The 21,132-nt window shown below is 47.1% G+C and overlaps 1 protein-coding gene across 1 annotated transcript in view; it reads right to left on the bottom strand.

Annotated features, from left to right (window-relative positions):
* ABCA12 (ATP binding cassette subfamily A member 12) overlaps nt 1-21,132 on the bottom strand; it is an 80,359-nt gene that overhangs the window by 10,051 nt on the left and 49,176 nt on the right. Inside the window, exons 29-44 of the mRNA XM_063162653.1 lie at nt 20,797-20,974; nt 19,097-19,315; nt 18,285-18,481; nt 17,511-17,671; nt 16,549-16,773; nt 15,638-15,776; nt 13,570-13,822; nt 11,847-11,933; nt 10,971-11,064; nt 9,398-9,525; nt 8,403-8,490; nt 7,837-7,942; nt 4,408-4,462; nt 3,524-3,701; nt 1,162-1,277; nt 289-448 (exon numbers count right to left, since the gene is read on the bottom strand). Coding sequence (XP_063018723.1) covers nt 289-448; nt 1,162-1,277; nt 3,524-3,701; nt 4,408-4,462; nt 7,837-7,942; nt 8,403-8,490; nt 9,398-9,525; nt 10,971-11,064; nt 11,847-11,933; nt 13,570-13,822; nt 15,638-15,776; nt 16,549-16,773; nt 17,511-17,671; nt 18,285-18,481; nt 19,097-19,315; nt 20,797-20,974 — 2,384 coding nt within the window. The remainder of the gene's footprint in view (nt 1-288; nt 449-1,161; nt 1,278-3,523; nt 3,702-4,407; nt 4,463-7,836; nt 7,943-8,402; nt 8,491-9,397; nt 9,526-10,970; nt 11,065-11,846; nt 11,934-13,569; nt 13,823-15,637; nt 15,777-16,548; nt 16,774-17,510; nt 17,672-18,284; nt 18,482-19,096; nt 19,316-20,796; nt 20,975-21,132) is intronic.

A 21,132-nucleotide genomic window follows, 5' to 3' on the forward strand; every position in this document is an offset into this window, starting at 1 on the left:
CCACCACCTCCTGCCCTCCTCCTTCCATCACCAGGGTGGTTATAAAGAGAGTCCTCAGTCTTCTCCCTCTCTTTTCATGCTCTCCCCTCTGTCACCATCATTTCTTTCTTTGCTGGGGGTGCAGATTTACAGCCAAGCAAGATCCATATGTGACTCATGTCCTGTCTGTAGGGAAGCCCATGAAATCCTGTGGCTGTGTCCAGCTGCTACAGACCTGATCAAAGCCACCAGGCCCACAGGGACCCTCCTGCTGGCTCACCACAGAGTCAGTACCTGTGGGGCTCCTACCTGGTCCGTGGCCTTCTCCTGGGAGAGCAGGAACACAACAGAGTGAGTGATAATGGTGTTGATGCCAAAGAACAGGTTGACACAGACATAAACAATGAAGGCCATCCCTGTTTCCTTGAACAGCCCAGCCAGCAGGTACATCCAGGAAAATGATGCATATCTATAAATACCAACAGTGCAGAGAAAACCATGGTAACTCAAAGGCTGCTTTGAAAACAAACCACTGAAGACATCAGACAACAAAATCATTGGATGGTTTGAGTTGGAAGAGAGCTTAAAGCCCATCCAGTTCCACCCCCTGCCACCAGATCAGGTTGCTCCAAGCCCTGTCCAACCTGGCTTTGAACACTCCCAGAGTTGGAACACAACAGTTCTGTTTTGGCATGTAATTACATTTCCACATGACAGAGCTTAAAGAAAGGAAAAATGCCTTTGTGTCTGTTAGGATTTGGAGAAAAGGTTTATGAGACATACTTTGAAAATGGAACCCCACCTGAAAACAGAGATACTGGGCCTGGAGGATTCAAGTCTAAGTTTTCCAGAATTGTGATACTGCTGTTTATTTTGCTGTGTGCTGTTAAAATGCTCTTGAACTTTGCAAGAGGTCAGCAAGCATTTGCTTATAGCTTGGGCTGTTTCTGGGACCTTGGAGATTTCTATGTCCTCATGTAGGGATTGCTTTGAATAAAGCAGGCATGAGAACAATGCTTCACCTCCCTGCTCCTGGAAGGAGCAACTCAGTCACTGTTTGTGAAGGGCATATTGAAGAGAAAAGCCCACATATTCCCCCCTGGATCTCAGACTGCAGCAGTCTGCAAGAGCCAGTTCCTTACCCTGTGCAGTGATATTTAAATAACTAAGCTCCACACTTACCCAAAGAGCAACAGCAGAAGAAATACTGCCACTAAGTTACTGTTGTTGCAGAAAGCTGGGATCTGGAAGGCTGAAATAACTCCTACTGAGAGTCCAATAGGGACCATAAAAAGTACCTGCAAAATGATATTAAAAAGATGTTACTAGGACAACAGTTCTGAAACACCTTCCTACAACCAAACAGAAGAAACAATGCCAGGACTGAATCTGGTCCCACAAATGCAGCTTGGTTGGGTTTTTCTAAGGGAATGGTTTTTCTAGGGAAGCCAAACACAGGTGGGCTCTCAATTCCCCCCAGATGAATTCCCACAAAGCCTTTTTGAATAGGCAAAGCCTCAGCACTGAGGAGAGTGGGCAGAAAGTACCTTAAAAAAAGGTTGTGAATGAAAAATACCCCTCTGGGTTTTCTGTTAGCCTTGCAGTCACACCAGTTCACTGTGCCCTGTAAATCTAGTCTTTATAGTGTTGAGTCAAGCCAGAGAGCTTCCAAAAGTCTGCCTGGAGAGCTCCCTCTCCTCCCCAGCTCCGGGATTTGCAGAATTTACTGGCAGGGATTCACTGAGAAATATCAAGTTGCCGAGAGCGCTGCATTAGTTTCAGCCCGCTGAATACCGACTGTGCAAGGGCTCCGGGGATTTGGCCACAGGCTGATTTACAAATATGCAGGGCTGGAGGGAGGGCCCGGAGCGGGCAGGCAGGCACAGACCGGCTCCACCCTCCCTGCAGGGCACTGCCGAGCCAGCCTGGGGCCACGCTGCCCTGGGACCCCCTCAATTCCTCCTGCAGGGCAGGGCATCCTTGTGTACTGCTGCTTTGGGACCCCTTCCATTCCTCCTGCAGGGCAGGGCATCCTTGTGTACTGCTGCTTTGTGATCCCTTCCATTCCTCCTGCAGGGCAGGGCATCCTTGTGTACTGCTGCTTTGTGATCCCTTCCATTCCTCCTGCAGGGCAGGGCATCCTTGTGCTGCTGCTCTGGAATCCCTTCCATTCCTCCTGCAGGGCAGGGGATCATCGTGCTGCTGTCTTGGAACCCCCTCAATTCCTCCTGCAGGGCATCCTTGTGCTGCCACCTTGGGACCCCTTCCAGCCTCCTACAGGGCAGAGCATCCTTGTACTGCTGCCTTGGGATTCCTTCCATTCCTCCTGCAGGGCAGGGGATCCTTGTGCTGCTGCCATGGGACCCCCTCAATTCCTCCTGCAGGGCAGGGCATCCTTGTGCTGCTGCTTTGGGACCCACTTTATTCCTCCTGCAGGGCAGGGCATCCTTGTGCTGCTGTCCTGGGCTCCCTTTCATTCTTCCTGGAGGCCAGGGCATCCTGTGCTGCTGCCTTGGGATCCTCTCAATTCCCCCTGCAGGGCAGGGCATCCTTGTGCTGCTGCCTGCACTCATCAGCCCCTCCAGGCAGGCCCTTCTGGCTCACATTCCCCATGGGATTCCAGCCCTTGGCTCTCCCTGCACCAAAGAGGGTCAGTCACCCAAATGTCCTTGAGGATTTCCTGCTTTTGGGAAGCAATGGAACACTGGGGTTTCAGGCACTTGCAGATGTGCCTCACAGCAGAAATGTGTGGGATAAGTGGAGCTGGTCACCACTGCAGCCCAGCTGGCAGTGCCAGGCTCAGGAGCTGAGCTTGGCTGCACTGCCCATTCCCTGTGTGAGGGTCTGACACCTGCACCACAGGGAATGCAGAACACACAAAGCCCTTTAGCCTACACACACTGCAAACATTTTTCCCCTTGGCCCAGCAATGCTTTCCAGCAGTGCCATGAGCCCTCTGCACCAGGAGGAAACAACTTCAGGGGAAACAAGGGCACATCTCTACCAGGGAATAGTGCTGGGAGCTCAGCAAGGCACATCCTTGCAGCGCTGTGAAAAAGAACTGCTCAGGTCCTGCAAGGCTGCATTTGTAGCTTTTCCTGGCTTAAAAACTTCATAACACAGGCAGCATTCCAGCCAGAGGTGGGGTTTTGCCCAGCAGGGCTGTGTCAGCTGTTGCTGTGGGATCTCAGAGTGGCTGCAGCCCTGAGTCCCACAGCCTCACCCCAGACCTGTGGAGCCTGGCTGGCAGCAGATCCAGCCCTGTAAGCTGTCAGAGAAGCACTGGGTGCTGGGATGGAAACCAGGCTGAAGCCTGCTCCTGTATAAATGTGCTGGGTGTTTTACACACACTCCAGAGAGCAGGAATGCCTTTGCTTGGCACAATCCAGTGCTGCAGTTCACATTGAATCCTCCCCAGTGCCTTGGAGAACAATTACTATACAACACTCTTGGTGGCGATAAGAAGAACTTTAAATAAAGAACTTTTTTCCCCTCATGGTGTGTAATGCTCCCCCTGGTGCATTTAGGAATGTGAATTATTTACCAGATCATAAACCAAGTTGGTCACCCAGTAGGTTGTCATCCCAATGCCTGAAATGTGCTGCAGCTGCTTGGCTTTGGTTTGGTGCTCCTTGACCATGTAGAGCACAAAGCTTGCTGTGGTGATGGAGTAGCCCACCAAAACAGACATGGACACTATGATGTCCAATAAGCTGTTCAGCCTGGGAAAAAAGGGGGAGAAACATGAATTTGGTGAGTGAAAGTGGCAGATTTCCCTCACTGTTGAGGCTCAGAAGGAATAAGGTCCTGATTCTGGGACAGATCTTTTGTAATCCTGGAATGGTTTGGGTTGGAAGGGACCTCAAAGCTCATCCCATTCCATCCCCTGACAAGGGCAGGGACACCTTCCACTATCCCAGGCTGCTCCAAGCCCTGTCCAACCTGGCCTTGGACACTTCCAGGCATGGCCTCACCACCCTCAGAGAGAATTTCCTCCTTTCTTTGCTCCCTGTGCTGATGGCAATGATTTCCAGCAAAAGGGACTCACAGGACTGAGCTGGAGTGCTGGACCCCAGCATGGAGTGGAAGGGCCAAAAGGAAAATTATGTCACCATCATCATGATCATCATTATTATTATTATTTTGTTTGTTTGTTTGTTTATATGGCCAAACACCCAAATGTGTGTGGCTGTAACTGTGACCTCCAGATCTCCATGAGATCCTGCCAAAAAACCCCCACAGGAATCCCCAGCTCTGGGGGCAAGTAGGACACTATTCATGTATAGGGGGAATGAACACAAGTGAGAACAGTTTCATCACTTAGAGAAAGATATCCAATAATTTAGGCTGGTTTATGGTTTGCAATAAGTGGTTTGCTCCTTTTAAAGCTAAAAAAAATTCAGGCATCATCCAAATGAATCTTCTTACATTACTTGTTCTTGACTCTGTCCTCCAGGATATGGGTGAGCTGATAGGAAAATACCTATGGGAGGGAAAAAAGAAATTGAAAATGTGTCCAAATTAAAGCTTCCTTCAGCAGCTCCTGATATTGACAACAATATAGAACACTGAGAGGAAAGAGAAGAAAAGCAGATCAAAAGAGTGTTTCTGCTCTGTCATCTCTGTGTGATCTTGGGCAGGATTTTGAGCCTCTCCCTTTTTCCTGGATTTCACTTGGCTGCAAGCAGATCTGAAATTCAAACCTGGGCCCTGTTCCTCCAGCCCCATTCCCTCCCCACACTCCAATCAGGCACTGTGGGGCTGATTGTGCATTCCAGCTCAGATCCTTCAGCATTGCCACCTTCCAAACTCATGGATGTGTTCTGCTTCAGAGCTGCTGTCTGCTGATCCCACCTTGTCCCATTTGCTCTTTTATCACCAGGAACAATCCCTTCCCTGCTGCCCACCTCCACAACTGCTACCTGCCTGTCATAGATGCCTTTCTCCATATGGGATCTCTGGAGGTGAGAGCAGAAACCTAGGCAAGCTACTTTTGCCCCTAGCGTGGCAGTGAGTTAATTCTGAACTGTTCTGTCTTAAAAAAACAGAAAAAAATAAAATAAAGAGTATTTTGATCAAAAAGTTACTAGCAAAAATTTAATTATCACACTGATAAGTCCCTGTGATGTTTTCCAAAAAACTAATCCATTAAAAATGGGTTTGTATCAGGCCCAAACTGCAACTGAGAAATTCTCTGAGAAATTCAAACTGCAAATGAGAAATTCAAACTCCAAATGAGAAATTCTCTGCTTATGTGCAGGTATCTTCAGATGAGGTTTAAGCACTCCTTCTCCTAGCCCAAAACTCACTAGTATTGCTCACCACAGTGCTTCTGCCACGTCTGGAGGCATTTTGTGCCCACAAAAGCAAAAGGCAGAGCATGGAGGGGCTCTGGTGGGCCAGTCCCATCCTCCAGTTCAGGTCTCTGCCTTGGCCCCACCAGCAGGGCAGCCCAGTCTCTAAGGCTCCAGAGCCTGAGAAAGGGTTCCCAGGTTTATGTGCCTAAAAATGAGGCCCTCAATTCGTATTTTGACATCTAAAAAAATGCCTCAGGGAGTGCTGGGGGACCTCCAGCTGCTCTAAAATTCAGAGATTTTCTATACCATGCCACTTGGGGAATTTAAGCTCCTCACAGCCAGGTGGCAGACCTTAGGAATGATGTGATGAAGAATTTTTCTGGGTAATTTTCCCTAAGAATGGGCACTCTGACAGGGGGGACCAGAAGGGAGGAGCCTGAGGGTTTAGCTGACCAAATGCCATACTGGGCAAATGAATTTGAAAGGGAGGATTTAATCAGAAATTAATTTTGGTGGAAAAAAAAAAAAACCCTGACCAAACCTCAGTCTTGTCATCAGTGAGAGAAATGGGATTAAAATCCTCGACTGCTGATAAAGCCATACAAACAGCCAGGAAATGTTTCCCTTCTCCAAAAGGAGAGAGAGAAAGAAAGATACTGTCTGTCTAATCTGTTAATACTTCACTATAAAGCCATTTTCCTTTACTGCAGCTTAGGCTAGAAGTCAAAATTTCCATTTCAATGCTTCTTCCTTTTTTGTTAGCTGGGATTGAGAGAAGAGAAAGCACAATATACAGAAGTCAAAAGCTATTTTGACTTGCTTAGTGACAGGGTAAAAAGCTTTTTATGTATTTTTTTTTTTTTTTTAAATATACCCAGTCTAAGTCAAACCTCTAAAGCAGGACTGGCACCTTTTTCTGACTGCTGAAGTGGCAACACATTTTTATCTGGCCATTTCAATGGCTCTTAAACCATCATTTATTTGTCACAACAACAACTCCATTGAGCTGCCAGGAGCACACCCCACAGAACGTGCCTTCAGCTGTGTTTCAGACTGGATTTACTCCACCTCAGGGGAACCAGCCTCATCCACTCATTTTATTTCTCCCTTTCTCTGGCTTGGATGATTAGTGGGAAGCACAGAATTGTCTGTCTGGTCATTTACTACTAAGTATTTCTTTCCAAAAACACCTAAGCAGCAGGACAGATGGAACAAAACCTGCTGCTATTCTTTCCCCCTGAAAATTGCTATTTTGCTGGTAGAAAACTTTCCCTGTGAGAACTTTCTGGCTGTTCACAAGAGCTTCCTGCCTTTGCTCTTTGCTCTTTCCCAACACAGCATGTGTTGGGAATAGAGAGACAGAGCAAGGAGCTGCACTGCTTAATAATTCAGCTGCTCTGGGATGTTGCTGCTGCTGCTGCTGGAAGTGCCTGGCTGGGGTCTCCTCTCTGGCAGCTCTGTGATGTGTGAGCTGAGGGCACACTGCAAAGCCCAGAGGGGACAGCCAGGACAAGGCTCTGTGTCACTGGGAAGCACTGGGGGCCACTTGTGATCAGCATCTGCTGCTGGAATTCAGGGTGTCACACTCAAAGCTCCAGGCCAGGTGCTGGATCCATCACAGCTCAACTCAGACATGTCCTGTGAGCCAAGAGACACTGCCACCTGTGCCTGTGTCACCAGGGACAGCAGCCCTCTGAGGTGAGCAGGGCTGGGCCTGGCCAGGACGTGGCTGGAAGGGCACTGCTGCTCCAAGGAAGTCAATCAGGAGGGTGTTCTGCACACAATTGCTGAGCAGAGCCCAGACATCTCTGTGCAAGATAAATCTCTCTCTTGTCTCTGCACCCTGGCACTCTCTGGAGGCAGACACACCCACAGACAGGTTTGTGCCCACACTGCACATTGAAAGGTGCTAAACTGCAAAGGGAAAGGCAAAGTGCCCTGGTTTACCAGCAGGAATTGGGGATGCTGCAGTGTGTTGTGGAGGAGAAACTATGAGGACCCCAAATGGGCCATCAGCTCTCCTTGGATTGGTGTAAGTCATGTGTCAGAGGAAAAACACAGCTGGAAATTCTGTTTCTTCTTTAATCTCTCCCTCCCCACTCTCACTCAAACCCAAACACAGATGCCCACTCACCCTGGGCTGCTCTCAGCAGAAGGGTGACATATTCAAATTTCCTAATCTAATTTTCTAAAATTTCCTAATCCACCCCTGGAGATGACCTAGAGGAACTTTTCTGTGCACAACTGATGGGCACCTATCAAAGACAGACCTGGCAGTGGCACATGAGAGGCAATAAATCAATCAGGAACTGCTGCCATGTCTCAGATGAAGGGTTTTACATAGGAGCTGGGGCTCCCTGTCCAGCTCCCCTGAGCCTCTAAGACAAATGAGCTTTGTGATTTATTTATCCTCTTGAATTCTGTTTTGAAAGGAATTGCAGAACAGTGAATAAAGAAAAGGTCTCACTGAAGCCAAGGTAAGTGTTGGCTTTGGTTTCAGCAGAAGCAGGATATCCCTCCAAAGGGGAGAAGTTATCTGCTCCTGTAAAGGGACACTTACCATATCTGGAAGTCTCATTTTTTGGCAAGTTGGCTCGAAGAATGAAGTTGTTCAAGCTGTTGAGATAGGCTGGGAGGCTGTGATAACCCTCAGGATTGTACCACACCTGCACACAATTGAGAAATTGAAACAATTTGGGAGTTATTAATGACAACATGTTGGTTTGTCCTGCTTCACTTGTGCAAACTACCTCAAATTTTAGCCCTGGTGTTTTACAACATTTTCACTGAGCTGAACCAGAGAAATGGGCATATCAGAATGCACCAGCCAGTCCTTGTTATGGTACATACATCCCCTCGTGAGATAAAAGTGTTACTAATTGATCTTTTCACCTCTGTATAATAAAATTATGACAGCAGAAAAATTGCCTCCTGCTAGCAAGAGAAGTGAAACCAATAAAGAAGAATGGGGAGAGAAAAGAAAATGAACTGCAAGTCATCTTTGTCATGCCAAGCTGCAGATTTCAGAGGGTTTTGCCTTTTTTTCTGGAATATCCATGAACTTGGCATTCCTTCTCCTGAGTCCCACCCTTCCCATGCCAGGATGAGCAGGTGGGGCTTGGTTACCTTAGTCAGTGTTCTGTTGGGGGGCACTGGCTTGATGTCAAACTGCAGATCTGGTGTCAAAGGCAGCCCAAAGCTCCAGCCACCATACCTGAGTGAAAACCAGAGTGAAATGCATCACTGCCCTCATCCCAAAGCTCTGATTGCCTTGGATGGGCCATGCCTACATGTCACTGCCCCCTGACTTCAGAGAGCTTATCCCAGTGAGGAGCCAAGCCACCTCTCCCCTGGGAGCCTTTCTTTGGGGGGTAAAAGCCCCCAGAAGCTTGGCAAACTTGTCACAAAGGTGCTGAAAGCCTCCCTTTGAGGCAGATCCTGGAGCCCAGTGGACTCCTGAGCTGTGTGCCTGCCACTCTGGGGTGAGATGCTGCTTCTGACCCAGGAGATGAGCAGCTCAGTTTGTCAGTGGCAGATGGACACATTTCCTGCCAGCCCCAGTGGCAGGTGACCTCTGCCCCAAGAGCCACCCCACAGCACAAGGAAATGCTCAGGCTCTGCTCTCACTGCAATGGATGCTCTCCTCCAAGTGAAGCTCTCACTGAGACTCTTCAGAGAGTCAAATCTGGAGGAAAATCTCTCCCCAGGGTTTACTTCATGACAGGCTGTATCAGATTTTCCTCTTTTTAAAGATTTGAGTCAGACAAAAAAGGCTTGTCTGCAGATGCAGCCCCAACATGCCAACTGATTGACACATTATCCCCAGGCTATGATCTGCTGTGTCAAGCAGAACACTTGCACGAGCCTTTATCTTTTTTATTTCATTTTTTACCTTTTTTTTTTATTTTTTTTATTTTATTTTATTTCTTTTTTATCTTATTTTTTCTTTTTTTCTTTTTTTTTTTTTAATTTTTTTTTATTTTATCCATGATTGCAGGGCACTTCAGCTCCTTTCAGCAGAGTCCAAACCCCCACTGCCCTGCCACCTCTTCATGCAGAGGGGATGTGGGATGTCCTGCCTTGCTCCCAGTGCCTTTCAGCACAGAGGGAGGGGTTTGTACCTTTTCTGCAGGAAATCTTTGGTGGTTGCCAGGATGTAGCTCTCCACGTTGTGCCCTGTCACGTTGTAAAGGGTCCTTGTGGAGAAGGTCCTTCTGTGAGGGGGAGTGTAGTTTGTCTGTGGACAAGTCTGAGGGGGGACAAACAAAGAAAAAACTTTAGTGTTTGTGTTTTAACTAAAACCCACCACATGAGGACAAGACTGAGATCCTGCCATGGCAGCATTTCTGCTCCTTCCCAAGCCAGGGTGCAGGGACACACAGCACACATCCCTGCACACTGTCCCCAACATTCAGGGAGCTGCTTAAAAACAACCTCTGCTTAAATCTACCCTTCAGCTCTCCTGGCATCAGTGGGACCTTGAAATGTGCTTCATGCTATGGAGGAAGATTTTGGCTGAATTAAAGCTGATCCCACTTAGCAGAGTGACTGCACAGACAACTGCAGAAGGCAAAACAACTCACAGAGCAGAAAACTCTGTGGTGGCATCAAACTCTCAACTTCCATTTCTCAGAAGCTACACTCTACATTTCTGCTTTACTGTCAGTCACTGCAAATGTTTTCCTGGGCTTCAGAGAAACCTTGAATTAGTCCTGAATACATAATTTCACATGCTGAGGGCCAAAGTCACATCAGTGTTTCATGAGGTTGAAGTGTCCTCCCAGACAGCATGTTGGCTTCTTCCTTCAGCTCATCCATAACAAAAGCCCTGGACTCCCCCATTGTGCATCTGTTCATCTGAATACACAAAATAGCTTCCTCCATGCTGAGGAACACCTGCCTGTGCCTGCTAGAGGTGAGAATCAGCTTTGAACATTATCCCAACTTGCTGGAGAAATTATGCCAATACTTTTAATGATGTGAAATTAGGTGTATGTCCAGAAAACTGCACAAAATAGCTGCTGCATTTTAAAGAATGACTAGAAACGTTCAGCTAAGTACATCCTTTATGTTAAAAGGCATCACATGGTGCCATGAGTTTATCTGCTATGGCAAAAAGCTGAGGACTGGTGAGCAGCAGTAGAGGGAGGAGAGCTCAACCCCAAACTAAACTAAAATTGTAACATCCTTGGGGCAGGATCTGCTTTTTCCCCATGTGCATGCAAATCCCAGCAGTGCCCATATCTGGCTCTGTAGGTACCACTGTAATGCAAATTGTTATTATTAATAATTAATTTTTAGAACAAGGAGCAGATCTAGACTTTGCATAAAGTTAAATTCTGAGGAGCAAGCAGCAAAAGTAGCTGTGATTTTATATAGTGACAGTGCTGGTATAAGATGAAATCTTCCTCTTGAACACATGCTCCCCTCTGTCAAAAGGGACAATCATACAACACTCAAAAACACCACTAAACCTTTTCCCAGGGATGTTAGGGTGTGAATATTCTGAGGATGCTGTCTCCTTTCCTGTCCCCAAACTGGTGCAGACAGTGGTTATCCAGTGTGTAAATTCAACAAGGCCAAACAGAGGCAGGAGGGATTGGAATGCTGAGCCCCAGCCATAAAACCCCTCCCAACAAACAAGGCCCCCAATTATCCCCCAAGCCCCTTCACTTCTGGGTTTATCCAAGTTACCTGGATGCCATCTGTGCAGTTGCAGGCAGAATATTTAGTTCTCTGGTTTCCACTGGCAATCCACTGGCCAAGCTTGTCCTCTGTTAAGCACTGCCTGAAAAGGAACACATTTTCCTCTGAGGCTCTCTGGGCTCAGGTGTGCAAACGAAGCTAATTGCTGTCATGTTTAATGACAGCAAGGCTGGCAGTTGGGCAGCTCCAGCAGAAATGCAGAGCTTCCTGTCAGCTCTGGGTGGTCCAGGGAATCCCCAGCCTGCTGCTGCCTCCTGTGCCCCTTGGCAGAGAGCCCTCCCTGTGCCTGGATTCGCTCAGCCATCAGATGGAATCCAGGCATCACTTCATTCCTACAGTAGGCACTGCAAGGAATGGGCACTCAGAGGCCAAAAGCATCTGAAACCTGCCCAGAAATAAGGGCTATTGTTGTGGCAATCCCTGGGCAATTCTGTGATGGGCTGTATTGCCTGGGCAGTCACTGCAAACAGGGTAAATATTTGCCTGCCTGACCATTCAAGTCTGCCCAGGACTTTACCATCCTGAGAATTTATCTGCAAAGCCCAAAACAAACCAGCCCTCATGGCACAGCTTCTAGATAGAGGTAACAAACCCTGTGCTGAGGACTTGCTGCGTGGGCTCATGTTATAATTGGAATTATTGGGGCGGCAAGGACCACTTCTCAGAGAGGAGAATTGCTCATTTTCCTCCTGGCATCCTGCCACCACCAAAGCTGCTTCCTTATCACTCCTCATAATGCAGGAGTCCAATGCATGAGGATTCTGCCCATGATCAAAGATGGTTATTAAGGTCTAATGGCTAATAGTGTCATGCCAATTCTCTTGCAGGTTTGGAGTTTAAGTGGAAAAAAACCCCAATACTTACGAGTTGCTTTCGTTCATGCACGTGTTATCCGTCCCAGGGAAAGCCAGCATCGAAGAAACTAAAGCAGCTGTGGTTTCATTAAAATTCCTAAGAATTAACAAAGAAAAATAGAAAACAGGAGAAGGTTCAAAGAATTTCCACTGCCACTGTGTAGAGGAAAACTGTGCTTGAATGAAACAGATTTAAGGTGTTGAATAATTGAGTATTTGTGGAAGCAGCTCTGAAGGACACGCAGTACGTGAGGACAGTCACACAGCTTTAAAAGGAGCCCTCATCACCTCAGCCACTCCAGGGATTTGCTGCCTCTAGATCCAAGCAAGATACTTTTGGACAATCAAATTTCTCTTTATGGGGAAAAAAAAAATCTCCTGCAATTTCCAGGCACTGCTTGCAGCCCTGACTCAATCAGGTCTCTCATCCATGACATCCACTTGGTTCACACCATTCAAGAAGATTGTCCTTGGTTCTGCCCCTGCTCTCTAGCAATGATCCAAAAGGAGAAGCAGGGAACATTAGGAACAGAGGACTCAGGCATGCAACTCTGGCTCATTCTCCCATCTAGCAGGACTGAAGTGGAAAGGTGTGAGGAATCCTGGGAAGAACACCTAGAGCAGATGGCTTTAGAGCTGAATTTTGTATTTCTGACTTAGAGCTGAGAACTACTGGAGAAGGAAAGAGGTGCACAGCATGAAAACCAAATGATTCCAATCATAGTTGTTTTGGTGACAGGATTTTTAAGGAGAATGACATAATTCAGTGGTGGCATCCTAACAACCCTGGAAAAGCACATGCTCTTCCAATTGCCTGAGTGCCTTGGACCAGCAGGGCCTGACCAGGAAAGAACATCCTCTGCTAACAGAGAGGAGGGAAATGCTCACAAGATGGATAGAATTTGATCTCAAAATTGTAATGTTGGAGGCAACTGATCTGGGTACTTCATTTCACACTGGGGGAGGAGCATGTATGTATACATTAAGAAAAACTCTGTGGCTGCTATAAGGCTGAAAGACTCCAATGGGAAACACCAAGAACATTTCTCAGATATTTCATAGTTAAATCCAAATCAGAGGTTGTTTTTTCTGAAGCTTTCTGGTCTGAGCCAAGCCATGTCCTCAGAGATCCCTTGGGAACAGGGTTTCTCTGTGTTGTCTGCACAGCATAACCACGTGTCCTATGTGTAGGACACTGGCTGTGCTCAGAAATAACCCTGAAGAGCTCATTCTGAAATGATGTCTCTGGTTTTTGCTTTTATATTTTTCAGATTATGTTTAAGTGTGCTTGAAGTGTGTAGGTCTGAGCTTTATATAAAGGGATGATGAGCTCTCTTCACAGAGTAGGGAGATAAAACAATTCCTTCTCTAGCTGGGGACCAAGGACAAATGATCCAAATCTCAGGCCCAAGAGCACAAACAACAGTGTACTGAAAGAGGAAAAAAGCAGGATGGGACTTCATAACCTAAAGCTGTAATTGGACAATTAACTCCAATCTGCAAATGGAGCAGAACTTATAAAAGTGAGAGACCCTGTGATCGGTTGTCCATTTTGTGACCATTTTGGGTCCATCTTGGGTGTAGCCCTGGCTGGGCCCTTGTGCTGCCCAAGGTGGATCCATTGAGGCCTTTTATTAAAATTTCTACTTTATCCTTCAACTCTTTAATTCTTTGGTCTCTGTTCTAGGTCAGCCTTCACAAGGCCTCACAAGGTCCCGAGGAGCAGCACTCACCCAAAGAAGTCCACCTGGTCAGCTGTGCCATACAGGGAGGGGGACAGAGGCAGCTCAGGGTACTCGGTCTCCTTGGTCCTCAGTGTCCCCAGGCCCATGGCAGCCATCACAAAGAGCACGGGGAGGATGACCTGGGCGATGAAGCCGCGCACGTCCCGCCGGGTGTGGTGGAACCTCTTGATGAACAGCGCTGAGGTTCTCTTCAGCAGCAGCGGCAAACCCCGCAGGCTCTTGGACCTGATCAGCAGCTGGTCTGGGCACAAAGGATGGCACTGGGTCATGGCTCAGTGTTTGTGCAAGGCAGGAAGTGATGGGGAGATGGGACCTGATCAGCAGCTGGTCTGGGCACAAAGGATGGCACTGGGTCATGGCTCTGCATTTGTGCAGTGCAGGGAGGTGATGGGGAGATGGGACCTGATCAGCAGCTGGTCTGGGCACAAAGGATGGCATTGGGTCATGGCTCTGCAATTGTGCAAGGCAGGAAGTGATGGGGAGATGGGACCTGATCAGCAGCTGGTCTGGGCACAAAGGATGGCACTGGGTCATGGCTCTGCAATTGTGCAGTGCAGGGAGGTGATGGACCTGATCAGGAGCTGGTCTGGGCACAAAGGATGGCACTGGGTCATGGCTCTGCATTTGTGCAAGGCAGGGAGGTGATGGACCTGATCAGGAGCTGGTCTGGGCACAAAGGATGGCACTGGGTCATGGCTCTGCATTTGTGCAGTGCAGGGAGGTGATGGGGAGATGGGACCTGATCAGGAGCTGGTCTGGGCACAAAGGATGGCACTGGGTCATGGCTCTGCATTTGTGCAGTGCAGGGAGGTGATGGGTAGAGCACTCTGGGAGGGTGTTTCACTTCCTGTACACCTTTACAGATAGCAAATCCAAACTACTAAGGTGGACCAAACACAGGATCAGGTGTGGGACAGGGCTCCAGTCATAAGCTCATGTAACACCAGTATTTTGTTAAATTTCAGATGTGTACATGTAGTGACCTTCAGTGTGAGACCTTGCAAGAGGAACACAGGCTTCCAGATGAAAAAGGTTATCTACATCCAACCTACTCACTCCAACTTTCAGGGCAAACATATTTTTCTTTTAGATTTGCAAGCTGAAATTTTTCATAATTTAAAAAGCAGGTCCTCAGAAAAATAACAGAATTAATTCTGAAATAAGAAAATAAGCACAAGCCACTGGGCCTCTTGCATGGACAGGTTTTGTGGTATACTAAAAACAGAGCCAAATCCTGTGCTGGCTATTCTTCTCTATGAAATATTAACCTGTATAATACACCATGAAGCAAATCGTTCTCAGCCTTCTTTAAGGGTGAAACAAAACACTTTTCTACTTGAGTGACTGTTTACAGTAACATTTATAGTGCAGGTCAGCTTTGAGAAGGACAAAAATACCTCTGTGTTGTCCCTTGGATGCCTTCCTGACTATAAATGGTATATTTATAAGTACAAAACAGTGCTTCTAACCCAAGGTATGTCTCATTTTTGGGTTGTGCCACCTTTAGGAGGTCTCAGACCCCCAGGGATAGTGGTGTAGCTTGGTTCTCTTCTGAATTTACCCCACTGTCTGCTCCCTTAGGCCCCTTTGCTAAACTGCAATGTCTGGGGCACAGCAAAAAGCATCAAGGAGGACCCAGCTCAGAGCTGTGCTGCTTTTCCAACAGACTAAAGAATTTCCATGAATTTCTTTCCAATTCTACTAGTTATGGGGAAATAATCCTCTACATCTATTACAGCAATTACTTTCAGAGGTACACATTTACTCTTTCACCCACATGCTGTATTGATTAGACTAAAACCTGGATCAATGTAAAGGAAGGCAGATGCAAACAAAACCCCTTTAGTAATTTATCCTGTGATTCAGACTATTCCAAAGCAGGGGATCTAAAGGACTGATGAGTGCTGTACTTCCAGTGATTTATAAGTTTTGTGATTCCTGGCTGGGTGAAATGTGGCTTTCAACAAAGAAAGAAGACAGGGAGCTCAAATCAGTCCATCTGTCAGTGTTTGCATCTGCAGTAAATCTGGAATAAACCCTGTAGGAGACTGAGTACCATCTCTTTCTGTGAAGGTGTCTGTGCTCACAGACATTTCGTCACCACCAGTGTGACCACTGACTCCAGGCAGCTGATGGGGCAGCACAGCATCTTCTTGCTGGTCCTTCACCAGCTCTTTTGTCAGATTCAGGAACACCTATGGAGCAAGAAAATATGAAGGGAAATTTGCCCAAATGACTCCATTTACCAAAACAATTACCAGAACCCACTCTCCTGCGTTGTAGCTGTAGTTGGTGCAGCAGTTATGTACAAGAATCCTCTTTCTCTTCCCTTTGTGCTCAGTGAGAGAAATTAACTTTTTTTTCCATATACTCCTGTCTCTGTTCTGCTGCAGCAGTGGAAAGTCAAACCTGTTTCCCTGGGATATTCACCCTCTAGCTCCTGACAATCCCACTACCTCCATGCTGGGAGTGTGCAGTCATGGCACATGGGACATGATGTACACCTGATTCTTGCTGCTTTAGCAAAACATCTCAAAAGAAACTAAGAAATTCTGAGCAGGAAGGTAACAATCTCCCTCCTTCCCCTCTGCAAGACATGGGTCATCACTGCTCATCACTGCTCATCATTTACTTTTTATTTCTGATGCAATTAAATGTGTTTATTTGACCAGAGATTTCCCACGGGCAGAAAGGTGCCTGTGTTTATTTCTCCTCAGTCAAACTCCAGAGCCTCATTTTCTGGGTAAAACATCAAAAGGCTGTCACAGCCAGGTGAGACAGTGCATTAGTATATATATATAGATTTATAGATGCATCCACACACTCATGTGTACCTCAGTGTAACCCCTTCCTCCCTGCCTGAAACCCTCATGGAATTCCTAACATGCCCAGAGAGCAGAGCCACACAGTGCTGTGAAATGAATCTCCATGACATTCCAGCAAATCCAGCAGCTCCTGAGCTCATACCTCTTCCACAGTTGTGTTGGAAATCCCGTAGCAACCCAGGTGGAGATCATTCAAGCTGGTGTCCAGGGCTCTGAGGAGGGCCTGGTAGGCTCCTGACACCGTGGACTTGAAGGGGGGAAGCACATAGACCAGCTCTCCACCAATATCCTCCTTGAGATAAGCCTCTGGGAGATAGGACTGGATCAAGGAGGTCACTGCTGTGGTGTCACATTCCTCTATCATGTTCTGAAAAAAGAGGAAAACACTCTGGTCACTGAGAAGGTTGCAAGGTCAACCTTTCTCCTGCAGGATGTAGCCCAAATCCTGTCCCAGAGCATAATTGGTAAGTGATCTCAGTCCAGCTATCAAACAGGATAAATATCAAAAGAAGATGAAAGTGGGTTATTTCTGGCCCTTGAAAAAGGGATGTGTGACAGTCTCCCATCTTGGTCCATCCATAACCTCAGCAGGTTGGGCTGAATCAACTATTTTGCAGTGCTAGAGGTTTGTAGCACAAAAGAGAAAAAGCCTGGACAGCAGAGACCTTAATGTGGCTGCCAGCACAAACTCACTCTTTTCCCCATGGGAAACAGGGCTTGCTTATGGGACTATTTTTACTTTCTCTGTCTCCAGTGCCAGCAGTCTGGAAGAGGGGCTGGTACCTCATGGTGCTGGGGCTACCAACAGCACTGTAATAAATGCTAGCAAGAGTAGAGTTCCCCACTCCTTGCAAGTAGAACACTTTGCCCAAGCCAGACACTATGGATGGGCTCTTTCCATCTGCTTTATTCCTCACATTCTGCAGCCTTGCCTTCAACCTTCAAGGAGACCCTGTTCTTTTTCACCAAAGCAGAGCCCTGACATTGCTGTTTTCACAAGGCATGGAGATCACTCAGCTCCTGCCCATACATCCCTCCACCAGCCCTGATGACTCCCTTGGAGACAGAGCTGCCAGGAGCTCTGGGATCAGCTCAGACACAAACCTTCTTTTTGGTGAGGGTCAGGTGGTAGCCATCCCCAAAGGTTTCCTTCAGGTAGAAAGGTGAGCCACAGCATTTGAGCCCTCCATGCTCTAGGAAGGCAATCCGGTCACTCAGCACTTCTGCTTCATCCAGGTGATGTGTGGAGAGAATGATGGTTCTGCCTGGAAAACACAGTCACCACAGAATGGACACCTGGTTTTATGGCAAAACTGGATTTTAGAAGGATTTGGGTTATTTTCCTTTCTTCCTCAAAAGTTTCTGTATTTCCCTACACAATGATATCATCAATATAATTGCAGGGGCTCCAGAGCTTCCCCTTGCTCTGGATCAGCCCATGGCAAGTAAATCCACATTATTAACCCAACACAATGAATGTTAATAGCAATTTTATTTTATCACATTCTGGTCAGATCTGCCCTTATCTCAACAGTGAGACAGCTGAAAGCCTCACTGGATGAGGGAACACAGAGTATCAGGTGAAAATCAACTGCATTTTTTGGTAATTATTATTGAAATTGAATTAAAGGCAACAAGAGAGACAAATTTTACACTATTGTAAGCTGTGTTCTATGGTGAAGTTATTTTTTAAATGACACTGAATTTCAGAAACCAACCAGGATGGACCCTCCAGAATTGCAAAATCCCAGTCTCCCAAATTTTTTTCTCTCTGGCCTCCAAAACCCACAATTCAAATCCACTGGTACCATCTTTGTAAAATGACACAAATCACCTTTGTCCCTCTTTGGAGGGCAACATCATCTCTCCTCACAGTACCTTTCTTATTCTTGGAGATGATTTCCCAAATACTCCTCCGGGAGCACGGATCCACGCCCGTGGTTGGCTCATCCAGGATCACCACCCTGGATCCCCCCAGCAGAGCAATGGCTATGGATAACTTCCTCTTCATCCCTCCTGACAGGGTGCCAGCCAGCTTGTGTCGATGGCTGTACAGCCCAGTCTCCTTCAAAGTCCTGCAAAACAGAGGGAAAACTCCCAAAAGTTGTCCTTCAAGCAGGGAATCTGAAAATACCTGAAAAAACTGTAACTGGAAATGAAATCCTGCTCTGCTGAGTGGTCACAGTGTAGAGTCACCCTGCAGCTCAGTCACTGGGATTTTCATTTAAAACATTTTTGAGGATGTTTTCAAAGTTTTCATCTGACAAGTCAAGGTTAAAGGCTCAACCCCATCAACTGAGACACCAAGATCCAAAGTCCCTGGGATGTTCTGGCTGCTTCATTTCTCTGCAGAACCAATAAAGCCAACATCATCTTTCTGACTGGTTGATTAAATCTCTTCCCAGGGCAAACTGTAAAGCAGCAAGGAGTAGCCCCTTAGGCCTATAAATTCATCTCCAAATAATTGCCACAGCAGCCTGTAAACCCCCGGAGAAGAGATATTGTTTTCTTACAGCACAGGTATCAATATATTCCTCTAGTCAGAGCAAGGCACCATTTGAACCCTAAGCTGGAGCTGCAACAAGACCTCCAATCCAGCATTTTGAGCTTTGCAGGGGCACTGGCACCACCACACAACTATTTTGACAGCCCTCTCTCCCTCCTCCCCCCCATTCCTGCTACTTTTCTACCTCTTCACTTCTTGGTAGAGCTCTTGCTTGCTGCAGTGAGGGACTTTGATGTAGCCATAGAGCAGCAGGTGCTCCTTGGTGGTGAGGTAGTTGAAGAGCACGTTGTGCTGCATGCACACCCCCATGTTCTTCCTGATCACCTCCTGGTCAGTCCTGATGTCTTTGCCATACACAAAGATTGTGCCTGATGATGTAGGGAACAACCCAGTCAAAATAGATCTGAAGGAAAATGAAATAGAAAGGGGAAGTTAGAAAAAGGAGGAAGCCATGGGTAATTTTTTTCACGTGGCCTTGGAGCTGTCACCACTTCCAAGGTTTTTTTGTGTCCCCTCCCATTCCTTCCAGCCAGACACCACTGCCCACTGTGTGCCAGGCTCTGGCAGAGCTGAGGCAAATTAACATCCATGGACATCCTTGTTCCCCTCTGTGGGATTGCAGGGCCAAGCTCCAAGCTCACCCTGGCTACTCCTCCCTTCTGCTTTTACCTGCTGCAGCCTCCCTCTCCCTAGCTCAGACCCATATCCCCCACACTCAGGAATGCCCTTGACTTCCAGTTTAGTTACTGGGAATTCCCAGAATGCAGAGACTCCTTGTTCTCTGAGGATTGCCTGGAGTGCCCACAGGGCCTCATATTGTAACCACAGCTGGGACTGAAAACCTCCTCTTCATCTGCCTAATCCCAGCAGAGCATGCAGACCTGATTTCACTGCCATTATTCGTGAGAAATGGGAGAGGACTTCTCCATGAGACACCTCACAGTGGGCAGCACTTTCATCTACTTCAAGCAAATAATCACCCACCAAGCAGGAGCTGAGTCAAACTCCCTCTGCTCAGAATAACTACTTGCACATTACAGCTCATTTTTGGTGCTGTCCTGCAGGGACTAAAGGGAGAAGATGCATCTCAGACCACCCTTCACCTTCACAGAGTTTTTCTTCTCTCCTGGGACTTTAAACCATCATTTAAAAGCAGTAATTTGTGACCTTATTCAGGATTTGAAGCCTCTGCTAAGTTTCAGGAAGGTTTTATACTTTTCTGCATATCACCTTTGCTACACTTTGCAAACAGAATATGAGGTGAATTGATAATAAGCTGAGGTGAAGCACACATCTGTCTTACTGATTTTGGCTCTTCTGAGGCTTCTATTTATCAGCTTAATGTTCCTTTCAGAGATATGCACATATATATCAGTGGAGAAATCAAGTTCTACAGGTCTGTTTTAGTGCTGTTATCTAACAAGTCAAATAATAATTTATAAACAGCAAGGCTGAAAGGCCAATGCATTAATCCCCTGCCATTCCAGCCCAGCCAACACATGTCTCTGTACAGCTGAAGTGTATCTTTATTAAGTTTTCTTGCTGGTATCACTTCAGCTTTGGTGTGTGCATGAGCTCCCCACAGGTTCCAGAACAACCTAACCCCAGGCCATGGAACAAAACCCCTGAACAGCTGCTGTGCTGTGTATCCCAGCTATCTCAGCAGATTAAAAAGCATGCTCCTAAGCAGGAAAGGACCTTTTAGAACCTAAAGAATTCTAACAGATGAAGGAACTCCTGAGGTCATCCATGAGCAAGGTGAAACTACAGGAGGGATTTGGCCTAGTGAAGCACCTTCCTCAGCCTCCCACTGCTGCACTTGCCCTCTTGCTCACCCAGCCACACCCCACAGGATAAAAAAGAGCTGCTTTAAAGGATACACACATGGTTGTAGTTTTCCCAGCTCCATTGTGTCCCAGCAGGGAAGTGATATTCCCTTCATAGAAGTTGAGGCTGAGGTTGTCCACTGCAGCTTTGGATCCATAAACCTTTGTTATGCCGTGGAGGGAGACTCCCAAGGGGAGGTCGGTGGGCTCTGGTTCCACGTGAGGGTGGGGGGCACCTTGGACACCAAAGAGAAGGGTCAGGGACAGCTACTGCAGTGCTTGTGCTACTTTCTTCATCTCAGAGCAAACCAAAATACAGAAAAGCAGGTGTCTTTCTGCCAGGAACACTGAGAACATGCCACCAGATGTGTATCATTTTGAACTCTCTGGGATT

Source organism: Melospiza melodia, chromosome 8 (genome assembly GCF_035770615.1).
Source record: "Melospiza melodia melodia isolate bMelMel2 chromosome 8, bMelMel2.pri, whole genome shotgun sequence".
NCBI classification, from domain to species: domain Eukaryota; kingdom Metazoa; phylum Chordata; class Aves; order Passeriformes; family Passerellidae; genus Melospiza; species Melospiza melodia.